We start from the raw sequence: 26,806 nt of genomic DNA, 5'->3' as shown, positions 1-26,806 counted from the left end.
CTCTGCTTCAGCAATTCAGCCTTTCAATGTCAGCAAATGTAAATGAGCATTTGTGAGACTTCGGGTTAAGTATGGAGGGGAATGACAAATTGTGTGTGCTGCATGTGTCAATAGCATTGAAAAAAGTCATTTCTTTTGTCTTTGTCGCTTGCCCCCTCTCACTATCTCTACCCACCACTCCCCATCTTTCACATCACTTCCAGCCTCACATCTAGAGCTAATGCATTTCCCCTAAATATTTCAGTACACCGCCCTCTTGTTCTGCAAGGGTGAACACGCTCTCCCTCGATCGGAGCCACGAAGGCGGCACTGCCACAGATAAAATCCTGCTAGGAGCTTGATGTCTCGCTGCACTACAACAAGCAAGACTCCGAACAAAAGAGAGATAAGGCCATGGGAGGGCTGCGAGACAAGGATATAGATTATATAGATACAGGCTTTGTGTGTTGTTTGAGATATATTAAGAAATGTGTGATTTACTCCTCAACAACATACTGGGTGATGCAACATGGAGGAAAGTTGTTTCATTCTGCTTCAGTTGAGGCACAGCTCTCTAAAGTCTGCGCACACACGCATGCATGCACACACACACACTATAGCATCACAATCCTGACAAGAAATTTTCCCCAATGCAAGTACCAGTAGTATAAGACCAGTATAAGACCAAAACAGAAAACATCTAGTTGACAAATAACAGTGTTGGTATCAAGACGTTGAGCCAGGTTTAACATAAGTGACCTCTTATCTCATAAATAAAGAAATATTTACACAGGCAAGTTTTCCCAGAATAGTGAAAGGTGTTATAGAGATAATGGGGGAAATCAAACCCATATTTTCACATAGCTTCGCATCATGTAGGTGTAATGGACATGTACGTGGCTGAAGCAAATGTGTGTTTCGTGACTTGTGCCTCTTGTCGATATTGTCATGTTATGGTCAGACATACATAGGCTTACTGGACAGTAGGTAAATGTTTTTCGTGAGAGTTATGATCCACGCCTACCAGCGAACGGGGAAAGTAATTGATACGCCCATAAAAATTTTTATTTCTAACACACGGCTCGCACCTCCCCCTCCAAACGGTTCACTCCTCCTGCTAGCTTGACATTGACCTTCTCTGATTTCGGATCAACATTTCAAATTATTAAATTACATTCAGTTTCAAAACCCTCTCTGTTCAGTTGTCATTGTTCACTCGTGACTGGAGATAAATGGTAAATGCACAATCCAGATTTAAGATGTAAATATGCCTCACTTATTCATAAACACATTTTAAATAGGTATAGGTACTCACCACGGATAAGCGGCATAGAAGATGGATGGATGGAGGTACCCACCACTAACGAATGATAATGATGATCGATAGAACTGATGAATCGGAGTCATGGGCTTGTGTGACAACCGCGCTTGTGGCCAAGTTGCATCAACATAATCCACACTGCTTGCCTGTTGTAATTCCAGTAATGAATTACGAGTATGGATTTACTTGTGTTTACCTTGCTGCAAGTCTTGAGACCAGACTATATATTAGATTATTATATAAAAGTTAAATTTTTGCTTCTCACAGCAACTATTGTACATTCAAGAACTGCCGAAGTGGTTTCCAAACTTACATACCCCTTCAAACATCTGACTGGAAGCCATGTACCCCTTCACCTGCACAGTTAAAAATATAAAGCACACAAAGACATCTCTGATACAGTAATAAATATATATTATGACGATATATTAAAAAAATCATGTCTTATTTTTCGACTGCACACTTAGGCTACTAATCTAAAACTGAGAGGCTTTTAGAGGAGTAAGATATCTATTGACTTTGACTTCTACAGTATTTGGTGAATTTATTTCTAACAAGTGGTGGCAAGCTGTGGTAGGATGTGGTGAATTGATCTTTATGCTCTTTTGCTGTGCTTGTGGTTTGCAGCAACATGGAAATAATCAGTACAATGCAACTAATGTTACATGTAAACGGAATAATTCAAAATAATTATGAAAACAAAGGCACAGCAGCACGGAGCTAACATTATTAAAGCTCACCTCTGTGCATTTATGCACAGCATGAACATTTGTGCACAAGGATGAGGTGAAAGGAAGAAATGATTTGTGAAAGTGTAGTTACATGTGCAAAATTGGGAGCTTCTAACATAGTCAAGGCATCCATTCGACAAACAAATGATAGGTTCATACAGCTCAGAAAACACACTAATTAGTCACAGCAGCACGAAAGAAAATCAGCTCTCATTTAGCACACAATATAAATGATCTTGAAAAATCTTCAAGAATAAACACTTTCAATGCGTAATGTCATCATCAAACTTACCTTTGTTGATCGAACGCACACAAAACAATGAACAACTTCATACTGTCACCTTTCTTCTGCACTGTACTACTTACCTGCTGTGGCTGTTTACATGAGGCGTCCATAAATCTCAGCGTTCGGCACGAATGTAGTCAAGCTATTTTAAAAATTTGTATTCACATACAGTACTCTCTACAGCAATCTGTGTACCCCTAAGTGTACGTGTACCCCACTTTGGGAACCTAGGCTGTACATTCTACCTGTATTGTCACATACTTACAAATTATTTCCAACTTAGACTGAGATGTTTTTATTAACACTAAAATAAAATATTTTTTGGACCAAAAATCAGCAAATTTGTGAGGCTGTGAATGCTGAATTGCGAATGCGTGGGGATCCACTGTATACTATAAGTATGTTGTTATGCTGTCACGCATAAATAATTCATATTTATGTTCCAGTTGCAGAACAAGTAACAGGAAAAGCCTCATCCTGACCAGCACGTCCCCCACCCTGCCGAGGCCGCACTCTCCACTGCCTGGACACATAGGTCAGTATAGAAAATGATACAGTTGCACCGCCAAATCGGGCGATTCCGGGTTACGGCAACAACAAGAGATGCTATTCTCTATTCTCTACAGCCAGTGTACCATCACATGAATTCTTACACTGTATTGTCATTCTAAGATAAAATTAGCATTTCTGATCTCTCAGACTCACAAATCAACACAAAAACCCTTGAGAGCCACACAAACTAAGTTCTTTGGCATCATGGGTATCCACTGTATACTATAAGTATGTTGTTATGCCAACATAATAGTCTAATAGTGTCATATTGTTTATTTTGCCAGGACAGGTGAGTCCGGTATACTCCTCCTAATGTGATTGCATTGTAGTTTGTTTGGAAAGCCACCAAACAGTACAGTGTATGGTTCAAGACAGAATGCATGAAGTTACACTGGATTTTGTATCAGATAGAACTGATTGCATTTGACCGTGTCCCATGCGGTTTCCTGTGGGGATTGCTCCGGAAGAACGAGGTTCAGGTCACACTACAGCATGTCATTCGGTCCTTGTACAGCCGGAGCAGGAGCCTGATTCTCATTGCCAGCAGTAGGTCAAGTCTACAAGTATACTCTGTAAACATTGGCCTCTGCCAAGGCTGGCCTTTGTCACTGGTTTTGTTCATATATTTTATGGACAGAATTCTCTGCTATTTGTGGAGGATGTGGTCCTGATGGCATCATCAAGCTGTGACCTTCAGCGTTTACTGGGGCGGTCCGCAGTTGAGTGTGAAGCTTCTGGGATGAGAAGCTTGGCCTCCAATTTTGAGGCCATGCGTCTCAGCTGGAAAAGGGTAGATTGCACTTTTCGGGTTGGGAGTGAGAAAATTTATGGTATTCACTGGCAGACAAATTATTCAAAACCATATTTTTTCAGTGACAAATTAATGCCCTTGGACTGAAACTTTGATATTCGCTGAGTGAATGTGAAATGGCTCCCTCGGGGGCTGTGGGATGGATGAAACTGTGAAAACCTCAGAATTTGTTCATGAAAACTTAGAAATTTAGGTGATGTGAGTTCTTGCCTTATTATAAAGTAAATCAAAGCAGTGCACATTACTGGCTATATGCACGAGTGTATGCATACTCAATACTGTATATGCATGTAATAAGTGTACTGAACCCAAATAAGGTCTTTTGTCTTATTTGACTTTCTTGTATTATATACTTTTTATTAATACGCAGTAGATGCTCTCTATTCGCGGGAGTTACACACCGAGACCACCCGTGCACAGCAATTCATCCAGAGTTTTGACACTCTTGGATTATGCTGCTGCATCAAGATGCCGGATATCTTATTGATGACGTTCTCCTCTGATTTCAGACATTTGCAATAAACTGTTGTAATTATTACGTTAGATTCAGCTCCAGAACTGTATTGTAGCAAGGTGACTGCAGAAGGCACACAGGGCACCGATTGCACCGATGTCACGTCGTTACATCAAACATGTATGCTGTATTATTGTGCAGTACATTTCATGCTTTAGTATCATCTATTTATTGTATAAATGATCACCGGCTTAAGATGAATGAGGCGTGTTTTCTGTGGAAAAAAAACTGCCTATTTTCAAAGAAAAATTGTGTTTTAAATAAATTGTATTCAAATAAATACATTAATGAATTGACTAATAAAAAAACAGCGATTTTTTTTAAAACCGCAAAATTCACAAATTTGCGAGCACCCACTGGTTGTTTTCCCCCTCAAAATAATGTGTACTTTCCATCCTTGTGTATGTTACTAGGAAGCAGCCCATTGGATAGCCCCCGCAACTTCTCACCAAGTGGACCAGCCCACTTCTCCTTCGCCTCTTCTAGAAGGTATGCATCCCTGTTTTAGTGTTAGGGGTTAAGGGGTTACACATGTAGCGTGAAGCATTTGTGTGAAATTGTTGATGGGATTATTTTTTTTACACACTAGAGGCGAAATGCACTCTTTGCATGCACAGTTGTGTCTTTGTCGTGCATTGCTTTCATGCACCTAATGTGTGTGAACATTACATGGGTTGTTCCTGCTATTTTAAGTGATAAAAAGAATCGTTTTACTGCACATCTTGATTTTTTACGCTCGTTTTTCTTCCTCAGGCCTGATGGTCGTAGATGGTCCCTGGCTTCTCTTCCTTCCTCGGGATATGGCACCAATACACCGAGTTCGACGGTAGGAGTTAGTCGAAGAACACTCAAATATATGATGATTTTATTTGCATTTTAAATAGAAACAGCTCCTTTTCAACCTGTAAACATATGCTATCCAAAGATTTGGTGTCTTTTGCATGAATATGTACAGTATTTCCTTTGTAGAAATTTGTGTGCATAGGATCTACTGTATGCTGTTTGTATACTCGTGCCGTGAATTTGCCTGATCCACTCGTGTTTCTTTTCGCTTCGAAATGAGTTCACGGCACACAATCAGTGTTGTGCAAACACAAAGACACTTTAAAGAGGAAGTACATGCAAAACTTTAAAAAAAGACAAGCCATTAGACAAGAAATTATTGACCTGATTTGTCTGCAGATGATCGCTGATGGTCGTCTTGGAAAGGTGGGGAAAAAAAAAAAGTGGATCAAAGATAATTGAAATAAATTGTGCCTTGCGGTCACAGATTGCTCCAGTAATTGTTTTCCTACATCTCGCTGTGTCCCCACAGGACGAGATAGTTGATTGAGGAGAGGTCACAAAGGTGATTAGAAGCCTATTCAAGCAGAAATGGTTTAACTTTGTAATATTTAAGAGCTTTAGCGTAGTTTGGTTTCTTCAGGATGTTTTGGTATTTCTGCATTTCTTCAGGCTGTAGAGACTCATGATAGATGATTGACTCGCACATGAGGCTGATCTTGCAGTCTATACATGCTCCAGCCCAACTCCATCACCATGCTTTCCAATTTCATTCCATCAGCTTTCATAACTGCTGCTTCGTACCTGTAAGAGCCATTATTTGCCTGGTTAGCTGCAGCCTTGGCCTTGCATATTGATCAGAGCAGATGAAAAGTGTGTGTGTGTGTGTGGGTGTGTGCGTGCGTGCGTGTGTGCATGTATGGAGATGTCCTACATGCTCTTCAAGTGCATGCATAAAATCTTCAGAAACAGGAAGTTACAGGGCATGGTAGTGCAATTATTGGAATGTATAGAGCACTTTTCTGGGTAAACGTACAAATATTTTACTAACATTGCCAAATGGGCAATATTTGGATCGTTGTCGTTTTTGGCCTATGGTTAGCATGCTGGCTTTGCAGTCTTTCTGGGAGATTGATTGGGTTTGGGCGTCTCAGTGTGGAATTTTCATGTTCTCTTCATGTGTCGTTGTCCGCGTTCCTCCCACAGTCTAACAACATGCATGTTGTGTTGATTGGTGTCTCTAAATTGTCCGTAGGTGTCCATAAAGTCAGTGTGAATGGTTGTTTGTATGTGTCCTGTGATTGGCTGGCGACCAGTCCAGGGTGTACCCTGCCTCTCTTCCAAAGTCAACTGGAATAGGCTCCAGCATACCTGTGACCCGAATGACAACTAGCAGTATAGGAAACAGATGGGTGGATTTGAATACTAAGCTCAATGAGAGTTAATGGAGATTACATTATTTAAAAAAATGTTTATTTTAGTCATATTTCTAATTTTATAACATTACATTACTATTATTACTATTACATACTATTATTACTATGCTATTTTATAATTTGTTAAATTATTTTTTTATTAAATATATATATTAAATGTATAAAAAACATTTTCAGTGCATTTTTTTGTTCATTGATTGAGCAAAATCACCTGTCAAATAGCAATGGACTGGTAATAGGAGTGTAAGGTCTATTTAAATCCTAATAAAGACTTTTTTATGGTACTGACTTAGGTGATTAAAGCTTTTCAATCAAATTAAGATAATAATGATAATAATAAGAAGAAGAAGAAGAAGAAGAAGAAGAAGAAGAAGAAGAAGAAGAAGAAGAAGAAGAAGAAGAAGAAGAAGAAGAAGAAGAATTAAATACAACATCATGAATAAATACATTGTATTGTGTTTAAAATGCTGAATTGTTATCTTTATACTTTTAATAATGTACACCGGCATAATATGCTTTTCATTCATTAGATTTTAGGACATTTTTTAATAGACTATTTAATTAATTAAGCTATTTCATTAGGGGTTTTATTTATGACTGGGAGGAAGTGTGTGTCATCAATTTAGACTTTAGCTTCAATGACCAAATATATTATTTATGTATTAAACCCAATTTGCTTGATTTGTTTTGTTGTATTGATTGATCTCCTCCAAGTATTCATTATAAATGGACCTAAGATTTTTTTTCTGTTGCGGTTAGCTCGTTAATGCCAAACACCATATTTAAACAACGGAGGTTGAAGACAAATAAGCAAAAGCGTGGGGATGAAACCTCAAAATTAAATAGAAAAACGGAGCACTGCGTGAGAGCCATTTTGTTGTTCATGTCTTTTCCTCCACTTGTCAGCAGGGAAGCTTCTGGCTTGGTGTGCTCTGCACTGGACTTCTTGCATTTCCCGTCATTTCATTCTGTAGCTTCCAAGTGTCTGAGACTAGTTCCTAATGGGTTTTACAGCAGAAATCATTGTGTGGTCAAAGCCTGGCATGACATCTCGTTAGGAGGTGTGTTCAGTCAGCCTCTCATTGATCCATGCTGGTGTTCCCCCTGCCTTCAAGCTGCTCTCACGCCCCCAGAGGCAGCAGGCCACTTTTATTTGGAGAGAATCTTACATTCCCTGCAGAGTTTAACCTTTTTTCAATCTATGTTATTCGGTTTAGCCCCCCTACTTTTTCTTCTTTTCTGTTCCTTCGCCACTCTCTTTGCTATGATGTTTGCACCCACTCACATGAGAGTACACAATGTGCTCACCATTCCTCCTCCTCTCTTCTCTGCTCTCTCATTCACATCATTTATTAGCTGCCTCACTGAGATAAAAGGAGCAACGAAAATCAAACATAATTAAAAAAAAAAAATCTCTTCTTCATGCTTCTGGTTTCTTTTGCAGTCCTCCAGCTCATCACAGGAGCGTCTGCACCAGCTGCCCTTCCAGCCCACCATGGACGAGCTGCACTTCCTCTCCAAGCACTTTGGCAGCACAGAGAGCATCACGGACGACGACGGGGGCCGCCGATCGCCGCATGTCCGTCCTCGCTCTCGGAGCCTCAGGTAAGTTATTGTTTTAAGATGCTCTTATTAACTTCTATTACTTTAATGACAATTATCAACCAAGGGGCAACCGTTCTTGACATGTCCGTCTGACTCATTTGATTGAAAAATCAAGATGTGCCAAGTCATACAGTTCCACCCCAATCCTATAGGTGGCAGTAATGCAAGACACAGTTGTTGCTGACTGCCATGCACAGGAAACTTTTTTTTTCACTCACTCACTCACTTGGATTTGGAAGAAAAAACATCAATTAAATCCTAATGCTGAAGAAATTAAATTACTTGAGGACTGAGTATATCACATCATATTATAGCAATCCCCAAATATGTGGAATTCACCCTAGTTACTGCAAGCATAACAGCAAACCTGGGGGATTTCATTGGATGTTTATTACTTGCTTTTGGAGTGATGCCATACAGCTACAAGCATCAAGTCGAGTAGTCCGGCTTCTGTCAAACACACGGTAGCACGTCCTCAGCAACGTTCCTGATTTTGTGTTCTCTGCGCAGCAAAATAAAATACAACTTGAAATGTAAATAAAATAAACACATAATTTATTCTGCACCGTTTTGCAATGCAACTCCGTGAGTGACAGGCGACTACAAGCGGTAACAACACAAAGACCAACAGTGTCCAGCCAATAATGAGAGCCTGTTGGTACGTATTTACTTACGCAGCCAATCAATTCTTAACAGTGCGTTACTGATTGTAGTACATGCCGCTGTTTTGCAGGTTAGCGTATAGCTACCGGAGCAGGGGAGCTAAATGCTGCTTGCTAACCCCGCAGGCCATTTGCGGCCCACCAAATCGTATCTTGCGGCCCGCGACTGGACATCAAAGAGTAGTGTAACTGCAGCCCGCAACATCCGGGCAAGCCCAATGTTACTTACACACTTACAGGGGCAAGTAAACACCAACACTGAACTAGCAGTGGTGTTATCACATGGATGTATTGTGAATTGTATCGTATCGTGAGGTACCCTGAGATTCCCAGCCCTACTCCCAATACTTGATGCGGCCCAGCCTCACCCAGACTCTACCTCCACTGGCCCCCAGTGAAATTGAGTTTGAGACCCCTGCTGTAGAAGAAGAAACATTTGGGAGCTCATTAAATGGGAGCACAGTTCTAAGTAACACTTAAAAAAAAAAAAAAAGCCTTATCACATTGGTAGTAGTGAAGGTGTACAGCAGGTACCATCAACTACTTCGTCCAATGTTTTCTTGGCAGACAATGTGAGGACCAAACATTATGGTAAGTTACAATAAATGAAGAATGTATCTTAAGTAATATATTATTGTTTGATATATTTTTTTCCCCCAGATTTTTAGCCTTTGTCTGTAGCAGTATTATAGCACTATTTTAGGCTACATATTTGTGAGGCTGTCAACTTGTCCATCACTGTTACATGTAGTGTTGTACTTTGTGGAGAACGCATGCACGATTTTATTGCTGATGTGCACAGCTTCCACTTATCAGGCTCTTCTCCGTTAATTGCCAGTTGACTTGATTCAGTAATAATATGGGGACCTGATGGAAAGCTTTGGCGGACTGGATGTGGCCCACGGGTGGCCAGTTGACATTCACTGGTGCTTTGTTTAACAAGATAACACGTAAACGCCGTATCACTATGTACATCTTGGCTCTACAGACTTTCCTTCTTGTGATTGACTGGAGTATCCTTGCACCGTGCGGTGCTCCTGGAGAGCAGCTTCTCCACTTTAGCATGAATATGAGATGCACCCTGATTGTATGCACACCCTATCGTCCAACCTCAATGGAATACTCAGCTGCTGTATTCATTTCCACAACAGTTCCTCGCCTAAATCATAGTCTTGGATTTTACACAGCACCCCCCTTTGTGTACCTTGGCATGCCTCATTCTTACGATTTACATCACGTTAGTCTGTGCGGCTCGACTGTAATGTGTTTACCCACAAGACAAATTTCATCATAATAGGCTCTGTTTGAGTCAATGTGCATTTATAGTTTGTATATACAGTAGCTGAATAAAGAGATTATAACAGCTTTATATGAGCTGGAATTGACTGCTCAGTGCAAGACAGATCCATTAATTAAACAGAATACTGAATTTCTGGAGGCCATTAGCATAAAATGCAGACAGGATAGAGATGTGTGGAAGCTGTGAATGATTTATTTTGTCTCTCAAGTGGAAAAAACACAGAATTCCATTTCTGTGCTGTCTGCCGTCCCTGACTGTCTTTTATTGTTTTACTCAGTCTTTTGATTGTCTCATTGGGTGATGTGTATTAGACTTCTGCACTGTGCCTTTGTCTCTCCACAGCCCGGGGCGCTCGCCCTCCTGCTACGACAATGAAATAGTGATGATGAACCATGTGTACAAGGAGCGCTTTCCCAAGGTCAGACACACGGACACAAACAAGCTGTGGCTCAATATAAAAACGCACACTCACACATTTACTTTAATTTGTCAAGTCAGAAATGTAGTAAATCAGTCGTATGCGATGTGCTGTCCACTTCATTAGGTACACCTGCTCAATGAATCTTAGCAAAGATAATAATACTTAGTTGTCATTGACATGGCCAGAGAGGTATTTGTTTAACAATATGTTTATTATTCTAGGTTGTAGTAGGGTGTAACTGCACTGCGTCATACTATTTTGACACCCATGTTTAATAAAGTGACATTTTTGATGAAATTCTTTCAATTGTGCAGGTGAACCTACTTTGTGGCCCATGAGGGTGCTGTACTTGCTTCTTATTAATTCTTACATTACATGTATGTATGATTGTGTATATAAAAAGGTTGTTCATTTAATCACAAATAGGTGTTATTTTGTATTACCTATTATTTATACACGGATATAACTGTACGGGCAAATATCTATCTGAATAATTATTGAGATAATGTATTAAAAATAATATGCAAGTAGAATGTGTCACTATTAAAGTACAGTGTTCCTTCGCTACATTGCTGTTTTGCGGGTATTTTAAGTGCAATTTTGCATATTTTTTTTAACAGCATATGAACGAGCATTGATGTGTATAGAGTGATCTATCGGTGCTCTGTTGTGTCTGTTATTGTATTTACTACTGCTACCAGTAGAGGGTGTTGTACACTCATGTCGAAGACGTGTTTTGCAGATTTTTAGCCTTTGTCTGTAGCAGTTTAATGGCGCTATTTTAGGCTACATGCTATAGAAAAATCAAATCAAATCAAAGTTAATTTACAAAGCACTTTTCATACATATAAAATGCAACTGAAAGTGCTTAAAATATAGCTGAATTTAAATATGGCTGAGCACAGAGGAGCTAGGTGAGGAAACACTATCACAGAAGCCGTCTGCACCAGGAGCACCAAGTGGGGCTTCTCCAAAGTATTTGTGGCATTAACCAACAAAAAATATATATCTTACTTACTAATAAAGTATTTTGTACTACATTGGAAAAACGGATCATCTTTAGTAGCCTGCTTTGCAACGACAAAATCTCGATCGCAGTGAGCTTGATCTGCCTCATTGTGTTCCACATGTGTGATGACAGGATATACAATCATCTCTTCATGCTTAGCCTATTAAATACCTGCAGCCAAAAGCCCCGCAGACGAAATGACAAGTCCTCACAGCATCACTTGATTGATTATGCAAAACTACTGACACACAGTCACGGCCCCATCATAATGAATGCTCTGTGTTCTTCTACGCATCTGAAACGTCACCGGATTAGAGAAGCTGAGAAGCACCAGCCAGAATTAAACTTTTACCCTCTGAAATCCTCTTTTTAAACAGCCAAGCAAACTAATGAGTTGTTTCCTTCGGAAGAATATTACAAGCACACACGGCAATCACATTATTAAATTGCATTCTATTGAGAGAAACATGGTGGTAAAGTGCGGCAACTCTTTTTTTTTTTTTTTTTACGTTTGTCACAGTCACTGTAAGGTGTCACAAACCCATGATCTTTCCACAAAGATCAATTAAAATAATATATAATATATTATGAATATGTGTGCTGCTCCTTTAGGCCACAGCTCAGATGGAGGAGAGGCTAGCAGAGTTCAGCCACAACTACTCCCCAGAGAGCGTTCTGCCGCTGGCCGACGGTGTCCTCAGCTTCATCCATCACCAGATAGCCGAGCTGTCCCGAGATTGCCTGACCAAATCCAAAGAGGGTCTCATCAGCAGTGTTTACTTCTGTGAACTTCAGGAGAACTTGGAGAAACTTCTTCATGATGTGAGTTTGCATAGTGATGCCTCACCGTCCCTTCTTTTTAACTGACTCTCTATCGTCTCTATCTCTATCTCTATCTCTCTAAATCCATCAGGCATACGAGCGCTCAGAGAGCTCCGAACTGACCTTCGTCATTGAGCTGGTCAAGAAGCTCTTCATCATCATATCTCGTCCAGCCAGACTGCTGGAGTGCTTGGTGAGACTTTCTAAGAAATCTTCAAAGTTCGTGCCAACTTTTGTGTGCTTGAAGGTCATTAATCAGTGGGAAAGAAGCGGGATAGGCCTGAAGTCATGAAAACCAGCAGCAGCAGGAAGCCTCAATGTTAGGGGTGCAAAGGTACGCCACAATCACACGTCGGTATGTACCTCCATTGTAAGATCACGGTTTGGTTCGTTTTCGGTACAGTAAGGGAACGAAATGGAAAACATAAAACTGCTTAGCTTTCATGTTCAATGATTTTTAAAATGAAAAATAAAAAATGGCTGATAAATATGCTAAAACCAATCCAATATCGGTCAATATACAGTATTAGAAGCTACAGTCATGGAATAAATGATTAGACTACTTTTGTTTCTTCAGTTTCTTGTTCATTTTAGTGCCTGATACAACTAAAGGTACCTTTTTTGGGCAAATATAACAATGACAACAAAAACAGCTCATAAGAGTTACATTTTTTGGCAGTACAATGCTATAGCTATTCATGTAAGAACTCAAGTGATTTTGGTTATTATCAAGAAAACCATGGAAGTTGCTAGATGTCAGCTCTTAAATTAAACTCTTATGAGCTATATTTGTTATCATCATTATATTTGTCCAAACAAATGTACCTTTTGTTGTACCAGACATTAAAATGGATCAATCAACAGAAGAAACAAGGGTGGCCTAATCATTTTTTCCATGACTGTATATAGTATGCTTTGCTGCGTAGGTGACATTAACACATTAGTGTAATATCTTGTAATATATTTCATTAAAAACAATTTTTATTTTTGGAATAAGCCACAGGCCGATAAAAACACGCTGTGGCTAAAAATGGCCCCCGGCCCGCACTTACACACAATAATAACGCAGTTGTTTTTAATGATTGACCAAATTTAGCCATAAGAGCTGGAACCTGTCGGCCCCTTTGGCCTTCAAAATAAAATAACTAATTTAACCTCGCAGACATGTCCGTTTGACTCATTGAATTGAAAAATGAGGATACTGTTCTCCTTCAGTCCACTACTTCTGCCGGACTTGTTTGGCCCCAATGCAAGTGGCCTGTAACTGCAAAGAGTGAAAAAGTTCTACCCACCCTGGTTTATGAATGTGAATGAATGTTTGGTGGTGGTCAGAGAAGTCATAGGCACAAATTTGCATCAACGTTTCCATCAGTCTATCCCAGGGCAGCTGCAGCCACAGATGTAGATTACCACCGACAGTGTGTGACTAGGGAGTGAATGAATAATGGGTTCATTGTGAAGTGCTTTGAGTACCTTGATGGTGCTATATCAATCGAATTCACTGTTATTATTATTATTATTATTATTATAAAATAAATGACAGTACCCATACATGTATTCAAGTTCTGACCAAAGTTGAATTGAATGGGTGCTTGCTTGGCCTATGTGCCACCCCTCCAAAGAGTTTAATTGAAATAGATTGTGCGGTTTTTGCATCATCCTGCTAATAAATAAACAAGCAAAGCAAACAGTTATCAGAACAATACGTCTCACTCTTATTTTTGTGGGAACTCGAAATGCATGGCCAATTTGTCTTAAATGTGTTAATAGAGGTTCCCTCGGTCATGCCACAAGAAGGTTTGGCATCACATCCTAAATGCAAATCCCTCTGTATGGTTGAGGAATGTATGATATTTGTAGCACTGAAGGTAGAGCAACTCTTAATTGTGCTTTAATCTGCTTGCATCTTGGATGAGATCTTGCCCTTTGGGATACATTGTGGTCATCCACCACCATGTTTTTCTGTCATTGTAAAAGAATTTTTATTGGATTTCCTTACATTGTGTAGGTGTACCATATTGCCGTGGCAACTTTAAAATATTCCTTACACCAGCAAAAGTCATTTTCTGTCAAACCGTGCAGGCCACAAGCCACGACCTTGGGATGTTCATCCATACAGTGAATAAGTCTTAACTGTATGTCTGTTCATTGACTGATGGCCTTGCATGTTCACCGTTCCACCCCTTTTGGCTTATCTCTTCGTCGCCCAGACAACCGTCAGGAAGGGGTCGATGGGGTCAGACAGGATGCGAATGGGACTTTTTCATCCTCATGGCTTTTTAGGTTAGCAAGAAAAAGAGACACGAAATGAAATGATCTCCTCAGCCCTTCTCTTTAGCATTTAAGGCAATGCTGGTGGAAAATGTCACCCAGTCAGGAAGCTGTTAGCTGCAAAAATACAATCCTGGAGGAGAGCAAGCTATCAGAAAGGAAGGTTAATCCTTCCTTCCCTGCTCATTCTTTTCTTTCTGGTCAAAGGGAGGGGGGCTGACACATGAGAACACAGGAGGAAATGATCCTGCTTTCTAATCACAATGTTTCCCCACCATGAGGAATTAAACCAAATCCCACAGGACAGCACAACACAAAGACAAAGAAGGATGCTTTTAGAAAAGTAATTTAAAGTGGGGTGTTAACACTCACTGTTATTACTATAACTTGTGTAAGGTGACATAGGACATGACTGGCGAACATTTATATATATTATCTTTCCTGTCAGTTAATAATTAAGGCCTCTTCGTTTCTTTTATAAAAGTGAGTAACAGAGAGTAACATTATCAAATGTTAATGTTTTGTTTTATGGCAGTAATTAGCACGCCAGCCTCATACAGTAGTCAGGGGATCCAGGTTTTCTAATGCAACATCTCTGTTTCCATGTTTCCATCTCTCCTCATGCTTGTGTGGGTTTTCTCTGCATACCCCGGGTTCCTCCCACATCCCAAAAACATAATTCAAGACTCTAAATTGACCAGATTGTTTGTCTATGTGTGTTCTGTGATTGGCTGGTGACCAGTCCAGGGTGTACCCCGCCGTTTGCCTGCAGTCAGCTGTGATAGGCTCCAGCTCACCTGTGACCCGAATGATGATTAGTGGAAAAGAAAATAGATAATTGATGAGCAGATTTTTTTTCCTATCATCACTGAACCTTTATTTTTGTGAGATATTACACCTGTGCAATGTGTGAGTTATGTTTTTCACACCAATATGGAAGTGTTAGAAGTCATCATTTAGGCTTGAACACACAATGTGCCCTGCAACTGACTGCCGACCAGTCTAGGCTGTACCCCGCCTCTCGCCCAAAGTCAGCTGGGATAGGCTCCAGCATACCCCCACGACCCTAGTGAGGATAAGCGGCATAAAAAAAGAAGGATGGATGGGTGGATGTTATTTAAGACTGTTAAGTATTTGGTTTGCATGACCTTATTGTTTTTTTTGTGTGCTCACATAACAGGAATTTAATCCGGAAGAGTTCTACCACCTGTTGGAGGCAGCAGAGGACCACGCCAAGGAGGGCCAGCTGATGAAGGCAGACATCCCTCGCTACATCATCAGCCAGTTGGGGCTCACCAGGGACCCCCTAGAAGGTGTATAAGAGGAAAACAGAAAGCAAGAATTTTGTTGTTTACTTTAGAGTTTGGCTAGTTCCTTGATAGATAAAAATATTTACAGACTGGTGAAATAAGCCAACTTGTTAAATCAATGTGAATAATTGATATTATTTGGCGTGGAGGGCAGTAGGTGATTAGCAAATGCAACTGATCATTGAAAGTCAAAGCAGGAATGCTGTTTGACCTGAACTGTTCACCTTTTTAAAGAAACTTTCCAGTAGGAAATAAAAGAAGAAAAGTAGAAAAGAAAAATCTGTGGCTATTGTAAAACCAGCCGTTGTTTTAAGTAACATTCTAACAATCTTTTTTATTTTAACATTCTACTGTCACACAAATATAAAAATACGTTAGCCATTGCGCCGTACAAAACAATAAAACACGACGAGCAATGACAGAAGCTTAATGCAGACTGGGTTTTCACTTCAGATGCATCTTACACAAAGTGTAAAAAGAAGTTAACCTTTGTAAAATGCAGAAATAATTCCCATCAAACTCATTTGGGATGAACTAGAACAGAGAGCCATCAGGCCTTCTGTTAGGTCCAACATGACATCCAAAATGACTCCCAAAACCTTGAAATTGTTGAAATTCTTCCTAAAAGAGTGACAACTGCTAGCTGCATTTCATTGTCACTTCCTGTATTGATACCCAGTATTTTGTCCATGTGGTGTATTAATAAAATTGTTTTTCAACACTGTATGACATCTGGAATCTGAGCTGCTGGAAGCATCTCATTAATCATCACAGCTCTAGCGCCACCCCCTCCCACCCGCAAACCTTTAATTAACACCTGTCAAATGGGCCTGGTCTAATCTATGGCAGGCTGTTCATTAGCCCGTGGGCTAAAGTGCCTGGAATGACTCCTTATAGAAGCTTTATTTGTGAATTCATGATAATCATTTGGCTTCTTCCTGATATGTTCTGCTAAAGATAAGACTTTTTTGCTTTGAGGTTGCTTCATAGCACGTGGGCACCCAATTCCACCCACGTCGCTGCTCCCATTTTCTTGTTCTGCTGCATCAAATAACAGAATTTGCGGTCCTCTGTTCAGCTAAATGCTTTTTCTTATCATTGATGTGTTTTTTGTGCTTTCACGAAGCATTAAAATAATAATAATAATCAGTGTGTTACAGCAGCTGTCACGCACAGGACCTGTGGTACAAGAACAGCGGAAATTAGCATCTTTCTGCTGGCAGAGAGGAGGACTAGTGGGAGGGAGAGCTGAAGGAAACATGGGAAATTAATAGGCGCTTCTTTTTTTATCCCCTAATGTGACATGTTTGGCTCTGGCGCTCTGAAATGGAATCACTTTGTGTCTGAGATGTGAGGCCTGCTGTCGCAGCAAGAAAAAAATGTTTCTTTTTATTGTGAAGGTTTGCTTGTTAACAATTGTGTTTTTAACCAGATATTGCAAGCCTGGACAGCTATGACAGTGAAGGTCCACACACGCCAGAGACGGATGACTCAACAGAGGTAAAAAACTAAAACTAAAAAAAAAAAATAGTAATTCAGGCTAACAAACCATGTTCTTTACTCATGCCTGTCAACTCTCTTGTTTATCGGGGGAAACTACTGTATACTTATTTTGCTTTCTTTCCCATTGCCTTCTATTTATGTAATTTCCTGGATTCAACTTTCCCTTATTTTCTCTAATTTTCCGGAAAATGTCTCTGTATTTTCAAATGCAAGTGTTGACAGGTGTGTCTTTATGTGTATAAACCAAAATAAACTCATAACATAAAGTTGCATAAACTCATGCAACAACATTTCAAAATCAGAATGGTAGTCATTTTGGATCAGCACCAACATTGACAACTTCATAAATACAAGAACTGGGAAATAGCAAACAAAAACAATTCTGCAAAACACCCTTTCATTTCCGCCCTCCTTCCGTGTTTATATTGACAGAGATGTCGACTTGTGATGATAAATCTGTCATCTCCCATCGGTTTGGTTTTGTCCACTTCATGTGAGCAGTATGGGGTGCACTGGTATCCCTCCTGTAGGGGGCGCCCATCTGACACACATTTCCTGACCGGATGAGAAAATGAGTGTTGAGCACAAAAAAATATTTTTTCCCCCTCATCCTTGCGGCGCCACTAGTGAAAGCCGCACTGGGCAATTGCCCATGTGGCTCATAGCAAAAATTGATATTCGAGTTTCACACCAGCAGATGAGTGGCAAAATTTTAACACACATGCATACAGTAGGTAGATAAAGTAACAAGCAGATGTATTGTACTGCAAATGCAGCTGCCAATGTTTTGTGACCTGATACAAATTGGAGACCCTGACGGTTACTACCCTTTGTAGACTACCGTTAATTAAGTTGAGGTGTTAATTGGACCAAGGTCAAAAAGTTTTTGTGCAATCCTGTTGAATACCCCCCTTAATAGTGTCTATGTTTATTATTTTAATTTGGCAATATTGTGTGTGTTACCAGGGTAAGGGAAGAGCCATCAAACCACCAAGCGAGGAAGACTTTCAGAGCATCAAACTGATCAGCAATGGAGCTTATGGGTAAGAACTTAATTCGCTGTGAGGAAGACGAAAGAGGAGGTTTATGGAATTAGTGAAAGAGGACATGAAGGTAGTTGGTGTGAGAGAAGAGGATGCAGAAGACAGGGTTAGATGGAGGCAATCGATTCGCTGTGGCGACCCCTGAAGGGAAAAGCCGAAAGGAGAAGAAGAAGAGAAGAAGATAGGCCATGCACATGACTATGTAATATCATTACCTTTATTTGCTGATTGGTAGGGAGAAATCACTTGGTTATATGCCCTTATTGTGAGGTGTATGGCAGTCATTCCTGTTTTGCTCTGTGGATTTAGACCAGCCACCAAATGGCGGACTTTGGTTCGGATACAGACCCCGTGGCCCTTTACGGACCCATGTCCAATTAAAGTGAATAGGAAATATAATAATAACATAAAAATCGTGTTTGTGGACGGATCGCAGCCGCAGTTTGCGGGCGTAATTACTTCAGTTATTACGGTTACATGATGGCAAACGCGGTGATGTCACTCAAAATGAGCAAATGAAATTGTTTTGTGAATGAGTGAGCCATGGCTTGCTCAAAAGTAAGAAAAGTTGATAGAGAAAACCGAATATAAAGTGAATGGATGGAACAATATAGGTTCATTCTTTCAGGACCCAGTGCCAAACCGCTGTGTGTCTTATGGTCTGAAACTATAGAGCTGGTCAAAAGTGCAAATGTGATGCGACTTGACAAAACACAGATAATTGGAGGGGAAGTATCCGCCAAAGTCAGATGTGAGAGCGCGGAAAATAACGTTGCCTAAAGCCTAGTATGAAAATGAATGAATAACACATTCATTTACAGCACACAACGTGCAAATAGAGTTGTGAAGGAGTGCTTCTGCTGCAGGGATCTTACTCAAAGGTAAACAAAAAGAGGAATTGTGTGACAAAATCAGGCAAATCCAAATGTCAACTACAACAATAACAAGAAAATGTGAAACTTCAAGATGATGTACTGTTGCAGCTTTTCATTTAAAGAGACACTTATTAATGTTATTATGTAATATTATTTTTCTGAGAAACTGGTGCAGTTTTATTTAACTTGAAAAAAGCCTTTAATTTAATTTCATTACATTGTTTGTACAGTCAAACCTTTTATTATTTATGTGAAATTTGAAGTTTTCTTTTAAACTAAATGTAGGTGTCAAGATAATTGTGTTGTGTAGAAATAATAATAATAATAGGGTGATGTGCAGGGTTTCTTTACATTTGATATTCACATGAGCTACTCTGATTGATGCAATGAAGGCAAAATGAAGTTCAGACCTTCGCTGTGAAAAAAATTACATAAATGGAACTTAATCAGTTTTATTTGAAGACCTCTGATTTATCTATTGCATCTTTTTTTTTTAACCTCCCAATTTGACCATAATGTGGCTCTGGATTGGAAAGGCCACCTTATATGTGGTTTCTAACTAGAAGCAGGTGGAATAGGCTTTTCACTAGGTTTTTCACTTCACATTGTCATTACTGTATATGCTATCTTCCATCTCCCTGTCTCTGCAGGGCCGTCTACCTGGTGCGTCACAGGGAGACTCGACAGCGCTTTGCCATGAAGAAAATCAACAAACAAAATCTGATTTTGAGAAACCAAATCCAGCAGGCCTTTGTTGAGAGAGACATCCTCACTTTTGCGGAGAACCCCTTTGTGGTCTCCATGTTCTGTTCATTTGAAACACGAAGACATCTGTGCATGGTGTTGGAGTACGTTGAGGGTGAGGGTGATATTTTTCTTCTGTTAATGCTCCTCTGAGTCTGAACACATCAGTCTCCTCAGTGAAGTAGACTGCGTCATCCATGGGGTTTCTGTGTCTGTAGGTGGTGACTGTGCCACCTTGTTGAAGAACATAGGGGCTCTTCCTGTGGAGCTGGCCAGGATGTACTTTGCAGAGACTGTTCTAGCTCTGGAGTACCTGCACAACTATGGTATCGTCCACAGAGACCTCAAGCCAGACAAGTGAGTCTTAAAACTAAAACGTAGCCAGGCAGGCGCCATGGCAGATGTAATGCATGTTCTTTATTGACTAAATAAGAAACATTGCATGTGTCTTTCCTATTGTAGTCTATTGATCACCTCCATGGGCCACATTAAGCTAACAGACTTTGGCTTGTCTAAAATGGGCCTGATGAGCCTCACCACCAATCTGTATGAAGGACACATCGAGAAAGACGCCAGGGAGTTCCTGGATAAGCAGGTATGGTCTGCTGACCATCTTCTTGGAAGGTCTACTGGAACGAGTGTACTTGAAATAAGTTTAAATCATTAATCCACATGTTTGATTGATGCACGTGTAATGGTGGTCACCCGCACAATCCGGCCCTGCACCCGCCGGGGTTCGCACCAGGTTCACCAGTCCCCTCTAAATGAGAGTTGAGCAGCCTTAACCGATGAGCTAAAAGACGGAGCTGTCAACTTGTAGTCCAGGGCGGTTCTTAAGTTATCAGGGAATGAAGTTTACCAACGTAAACACGCGCCTCTAAACCTCACTCTTATCCAGGTCACGGCAGCAATGTAACAGTGCCATCCACCCACCGGGGCTCGATTCCAGGTCCACCAAGCCACACTAAATGAGTGTTAAACAGCACTAGCTACGAGCTAAAACACCGAGCTGTCATCTGGTCGTCCAGGGCGGTTATCAAGTTATCAGGGAATGAAGTTTACCAACGTACTTTGGCACAGCTACACCAGCTGGCATCCGTTACACACGGACTATCAAATAGTAATTTTCCCCACTGCCTAGTCTTCCTGCAAAGTCGTTCATCTTAACAAAACCATGCTTGCTGAATCATTGAAGCATGGATGCTCTCAATCATCATGGCAATCCCATTATTGTTGTTTATGCTGTTTATGAATGATAGTAGTCGTCATCAGTAATATGTGTGTCTGTTTTACAAAAAATGTGTTTTGCTTTCTCTTTCTGTCTCATAGTTTTTTCCTCCATCCTTATTTCATTGCTCAGGTGTGTGGTACACCCGAGTATATCGCCCCCGAGGTGATTCTTCGTCAGGGCTATGGGAAGCCTGTGGATTGGTGGGCGATGGGTATCATTCTTTACGAGTTCCTGGTGGGCTGCGTGCCTTTCTTTGGAGACACTCCTGAGGAGCTGTTTGGACAGGTCATCACAGGTGAGAAACAGTAAAAGCAGGCATCCAGGGCCAGCATATTGGCCTTTTTATTGCTTTATGTTTAATGCTGAGTGATGATTCGTTTGTGAAACAAAAGGTATTTTTGGCATGTGTATGTACTGTATGTACAGGTCTGACTTCCTGTTCCTGTTGGCTCCTGTCTAGGGGCACAGCAACGCCAGCCCCTAACGTCGTTTGGGGGCGTAATTAATTGAGCCATACAAATGGCATTAAGAGAGAGGATTGCATTTTTTTCTAGTGTGTTAACTAACTAACTAATTAACTAATGCCTCATTTCCACCAAATGTTGCTGGTCCGTTTAGTTTGGTATATTTTATTGTGTTACTACTATAAAGGATCCCAACATATCTGAGCAGCACTCTTTCCTTGAGCTACAAATACATGAATTGTACACCTTCTTTCATGTTAAGATGAATGAATTGATTGGGGAAGAAAACAAAAGCAGAATCGATCCGCAACATACTGTGACGAACTGTACTGCGCCATTTAGTGCATTTTTTCCCCAATGATTACATGATATGCTGCTATATGTATGTTGTAAACAAATGTTCTTGCTCCATCAGATGATATAGTTTGGCCTGATGGTGATGACGCCTTACCTGCAGACGCCCAGGCCCTCATCTCCACCTTGCTGCAGACCAACCCTCTTGTGAGGCTGGGCACAGGTACCAGCACTTGCAGCAGACCTGCCACCTGTCGCCTTTCTTGCAGGAACACATTTATTCATTGCATTGTTTGTGTTTGGACAGGTGGAGCATTTGAAGTGAAGGAGCACCCGTTCTTTACGGAGCTTGACTGGAACAGTTTGCTGCGACAGAAAGCCGAGTTCATCCCTCACCTTGAGTCGGAGGAGGACACCAGCTACTTTGATAGTACGCTACATGTGCTAGAATGTGCAGTGCTTCTGTCGCACATTTTTATGTTGAAGTGACGCCTCATACATTTTTTTCTCACTTCCCTTCCTCTGCTAGCACGCTCCGATCGTTACCACCACATCAACGCATACGACGGGGATGACACCAATGATGACGAGCCGGTGGAGATCAGACAGTTTTCCTCCTGCTCCCCTCGATTCAGCAAGGTCTGAATCTCCTGTAAACCTCTCCTATTTATCTCTCTCTGCCACTGATCTATTATGATCCTCTTTCCTGCTGGCCAACCAGTACTTTGTCACGCTTGCTCAGCTCTCTGCATGATTAAATGAGGACAGAGAAGTTAAAAGGAGGTCACAGTGGGCAAGGAGCTCATACCTGAGTGTTTATTCTAGACTTTTGGTTCCCAAAGTGGGGTACGCAAATTGCCATAGGGGGTACGTGAATAAAAATGAAAAACAATTAGCGCTTAACACTGTCAATTACAAGTGCACCTAAACGCCTCACGGCGCAATGAAAACGGAGCAGCAAGGAGACAGAGTGTGAAGTCGTCCATTGCTCCGTGTGCATCATATGAACAAATAAGTACAGTAAGTTGATGATTACTTTGTGCATAAAGAGGGTTTAATCCTAAATATTTCATTGATATTGGTATTCCAATCCCCACACGGCGCAGTGAAAACCTGTCTCACTGTGATGTGGGCTTTATCGTTGGTTGTTTGTGTTTTTATACTTCGGATACTGCTTTATTGTAATTGTTAAACTTTGTCCTTCAATTTGGTATTAAATGAATATGCAGACTTAAACCATAGCAATCATGAGTGGGGAAAAAAAGTGAAGCTCGAATTCAATCCATTGAAACGGAAGGATGCCAACATCAAACTAGAATAAAATATATGTAGGATGATTACTTACGTATTTATCAGAGCTCATGTGAAACTGTCAAAATGTGACCATGCAAAATATTTGTTTTTGACCTGGAATTACGATGAAATTAATTAACCAATTCATTATGTTCAATATTTCAAGTTAATTAAAATGAAAAGGTTTCTGTTTTTTAAATGTGCAGGAGTAGGGGGTACATGGCTTCAGGTTAAATGTGTGAAGGGTTACGCAACTGTAAAAAATTTGGGAACTACTGATCTAGACCTTATCATCTGTCTTTTAGTTTCCTGTGTATCTTTAAAGCCTTACTGTTTGTCTTCGCAGATGTGATCATCTTTCCTGCTTGTTCCCATTGTGTCCATCTGCCACACTTAATCTCTCAAGTGGGACTTTCTCACATTTTCATTTATCGTCTTTGTTCTCATTTTTTTCTCGTCGTTCCTTTGTCCCAGGTTTGAAAGAGCACCTCAGTCTATGAGAAGTGCCTCAGTGAGGTGGAAATTTAATCATACTTGAGATTATTTGTAGTAACCACAAATGCGGCAAATAACCGTTGGGTCTTACAGTGGTAAATAACCAGTGGGGTTTCTCATTGGCACTGGATCAAAAAACATTGGCGTTAACATCTGTGGCTGTAACTGTAGTTTTTATCAACTCCACAAGAAGGCAGTAGCAACAAACATCTTTCACAAAATATGTTTACTTTTGAAAAGCTAATGTAAAAAACATTTCCACATATGCTGTTAGTGAGTGTGTGATGCTGCAGCCACGCAAACATGCACATCAAACAACTTTTTGTCTTTTAGTCTATGAAAAGTACACAGGCTAATGTTATGACTTAGCACTAGTATACTTTGTTTGCTGCCTCGATGTTGGTGTAAGCTATTTTTTATGACACCTTAATTTTGTTCAAAGTAAACCGGATGTAGCCAGTGGAGCTCATGTGTTGTGTGGGTTGAGAAAGTGTCTTGACCGTTGCTAAACAAGACTAGCTATGCACATGAATAAACTTGCCTCCGATAGCCGTAGCTCCCGTCCTTTATTTACATCGAATGTCCGCATCAGCAGGCACCCTGAAATCCTCGGTTACATTGGCATTATTGTTTGACTTCCCTGATTCTGAATGCTTCGAGGACGTCTGACGTAGCACATCAAAGACGAGGTCTTCTTGTTATTTCCACACCATGAATCCGGAGGTGTTTAATCACGTTCATTCGGTTCCCATCGATGCTCAAGACTGGATGCCCAACCCTAATCTGCATGCGCTTCAAAATGTTGGTCACACCCCTCAACCGCTAGTGTGAAACGCATGCGTGTTAAACTTGCCGTACTATTGTTTATAATGAACTCAGCTGTATTATTGCTGGCTGAATAGTTTGCTCCTTACTGCTATTACAACATTGGTTCTGTTGCTGTTGTGTTGTGCAATATACTTGGTTAATATGGTCAAAGAGCGCTACATTTTACCTTAACAACATTGAAGATCCCAGTCTATATATTTATGAGAATTGCTTCTCTCTTTCTTAGGTAAATTTTAAATTAATATATTTAGCATCATTTTTGCATTTGCTTAGTTTGACAGTTATTTGATTAATTTGTGCGCACTTTATTCCCGAAATAGGCTACACCATAAATTTTATGTTCTGCAATAAAAAACTAACAAAATGCCATATGTGTAAGGATTTTGGGGGTTGTAGTTTTATTTATATATATATTTTTTGGGGGGGGGGGCTGTTCAAAAGTAACACATTAAAGCCTGTGATTAATCTGAAAGTCTCAACGCGTTAAAATATAATAACACAATTTAATTATATTTGTGCTGCCTTTAATTTGATATGTGGTGTTTTCTGGCTGTTAATGTTTGGCGACACCTGGTGGACGCAATAATTCATTGTATAATCCACTGAATGCTGTTCAACACGGATTGATTTTTAAAGAGGAGACTGGACACGTTTGTTACGGAATACTTTCTAACACGCTTCTGCCTTGGAGACAGTGTGTCTGTAAGTCATCAAATCAAATCAAAGTTTATTTGCATACCACTTTAAAACATCCCGATGGTGCCCAAGGTGCTTCGCAAGAGTAAAAACAGGTTATAGCAAATAACAACAGGGTAAGATCGAATAAAAGCAACTAAAGCAAAATAAAAATACAGCCACAGAATCACAACTAAAATACATATAATCATGTGTCATAAGCCAGTCTGAATGAATGAGTTTTTAAAAGAGATTTACAAACTGATAACTCTGTAATAGATTGTAGTGCAGGGAAGGGAGTTCCAAAGTGTGGGGGCAAACGCAGCAAAAGCGCGATCCCACATTTTTTGTATTTCATCCTCGGAACTTGTACTGTTGCTGTGCTGAGAACAGCGCAAGGCCCTGGAGTGGTGACGGACAGTTAAAAGCTGAGCCAAGATGGAGCAAGGCCATTAATGGCGTTGAACACAAATAAAAAGGACTTTAACAATGATTCTAGACTGTATCAGGAGCCAATGGAGAGAACGGAGAACTGGAGTGATATGGGTGTATTTTTGGAGCATTAGTAAGGAGGCGAAATTATAATTATAAAATAATTATGGTATTTACCATGTTACAGGTTACAAATTCACAGTGTTACGACCAGAATATGTTGATGCAATGTTTGTATTTCGGTTACAGTTTTACAGGAAACCTTATAAGTGACTTCGCTAAAATAAAAGCCAACCAACCTTGTGTGTTTATTGGAGGACATTTAGCTGTTAACTGGCTGTCGAGCGTTGCACAAAGAAACACACTACAAGGGCAGTACAATATCACTAAGCTTGTACTTTTATCCCCCAAAAAATTCAAGGCAGTTGTAGTACTTCAGTAAGATAATGTCTCCTTCATTATTCCCAAGGTAAATGTGTGATTAGTTGGATACTGTAGATAGATAGCTGCTTGAAAGGCAGCCAGGCACAGGTTAAAAAAAATTCAAATAAAGTTTGTGATTAATCGCGATTAATCACAGAGTAGGCATGTGATTAACTCGATTATTCGTATTTAATAAATTTACCGGTCTTTTTATTTTTAAACTTTTTTTTTTTTTTTTACCACAAAAGCCTGCTAACAACTAAAAAAGACCAAATTAAAAATCAAAGACGTGAGCAGTTTCCACACATACTACTATACTACCACTATACTGTATGTTGATTAAGTATTCAACAAATGAAGTCAAACATGTATTCTTTGCTACTGAGTCCTCAGCTGCTCCTTGTTACCATGGTGAACTGATAGCGATAGTCATTCCAAGCTTCCCATGGATAAGCTCGTTGTCCTCGCCCACATGTGATTCTGGAGCACATAATAACCTGTTTGCATGTTTTGTTCCTTGTATTGCTCCCACCTTTGTTCTTCATGTAACATTTTGTGCAACCTCTGACACATTTTTTCTGGAAGTCAGCGTGTTGTCCAATTGAAATGACACAGAAGTGTCCTCGTGGTGCTTTTGTTTATACTTATTCTGTTGTGTTGTGTTTACCTTCTAATTGCTCACCCTTTTCTCTT

At 40.2% G+C, this 26,806-nt stretch overlaps 1 protein-coding gene across 3 annotated transcripts in view; it reads left to right on the top strand.

The window, feature by feature from the left end:
• mast1a (microtubule associated serine/threonine kinase 1a) overlaps positions 1-26,806 on the top strand; it is an 85,962-nt gene that overhangs the window by 46,163 nt on the left and 12,993 nt on the right. For all 3 annotated transcript variants that reach the window (XM_054778307.1, XM_054778306.1, XM_054778305.1), the window contains 17 exons: positions 2,764-2,852; positions 4,608-4,683; positions 4,948-5,020; positions 7,858-8,018; positions 10,323-10,398; positions 12,023-12,232; positions 12,324-12,425; positions 15,684-15,816; positions 17,246-17,313; positions 18,283-18,359; positions 19,885-20,093; positions 20,197-20,335; positions 20,441-20,573; positions 21,339-21,504; positions 22,089-22,190; positions 22,275-22,397; positions 22,497-22,606. In XM_054778307.1, coding sequence (XP_054634282.1) covers positions 2,764-2,852; positions 4,608-4,683; positions 4,948-5,020; positions 7,858-8,018; positions 10,323-10,398; positions 12,023-12,232; positions 12,324-12,425; positions 15,684-15,816; positions 17,246-17,313; positions 18,283-18,359; positions 19,885-20,093; positions 20,197-20,335; positions 20,441-20,573; positions 21,339-21,504; positions 22,089-22,190; positions 22,275-22,397; positions 22,497-22,606 — 2,047 coding nt within the window. The remainder of the gene's footprint in view (positions 1-2,763; positions 2,853-4,607; positions 4,684-4,947; positions 5,021-7,857; positions 8,019-10,322; positions 10,399-12,022; positions 12,233-12,323; positions 12,426-15,683; positions 15,817-17,245; positions 17,314-18,282; positions 18,360-19,884; positions 20,094-20,196; positions 20,336-20,440; positions 20,574-21,338; positions 21,505-22,088; positions 22,191-22,274; positions 22,398-22,496; positions 22,607-26,806) is intronic.

Source organism: Dunckerocampus dactyliophorus, chromosome 6 (assembly GCF_027744805.1).
Source record: "Dunckerocampus dactyliophorus isolate RoL2022-P2 chromosome 6, RoL_Ddac_1.1, whole genome shotgun sequence".
Classification (NCBI taxonomy): Eukaryota; Metazoa; Chordata; class Actinopteri; order Syngnathiformes; family Syngnathidae; genus Dunckerocampus; species Dunckerocampus dactyliophorus.
The sequence above is the reverse complement of the archived record's forward strand: the minus strand, read 5'-3'. Positions and strand labels throughout refer to the sequence as shown.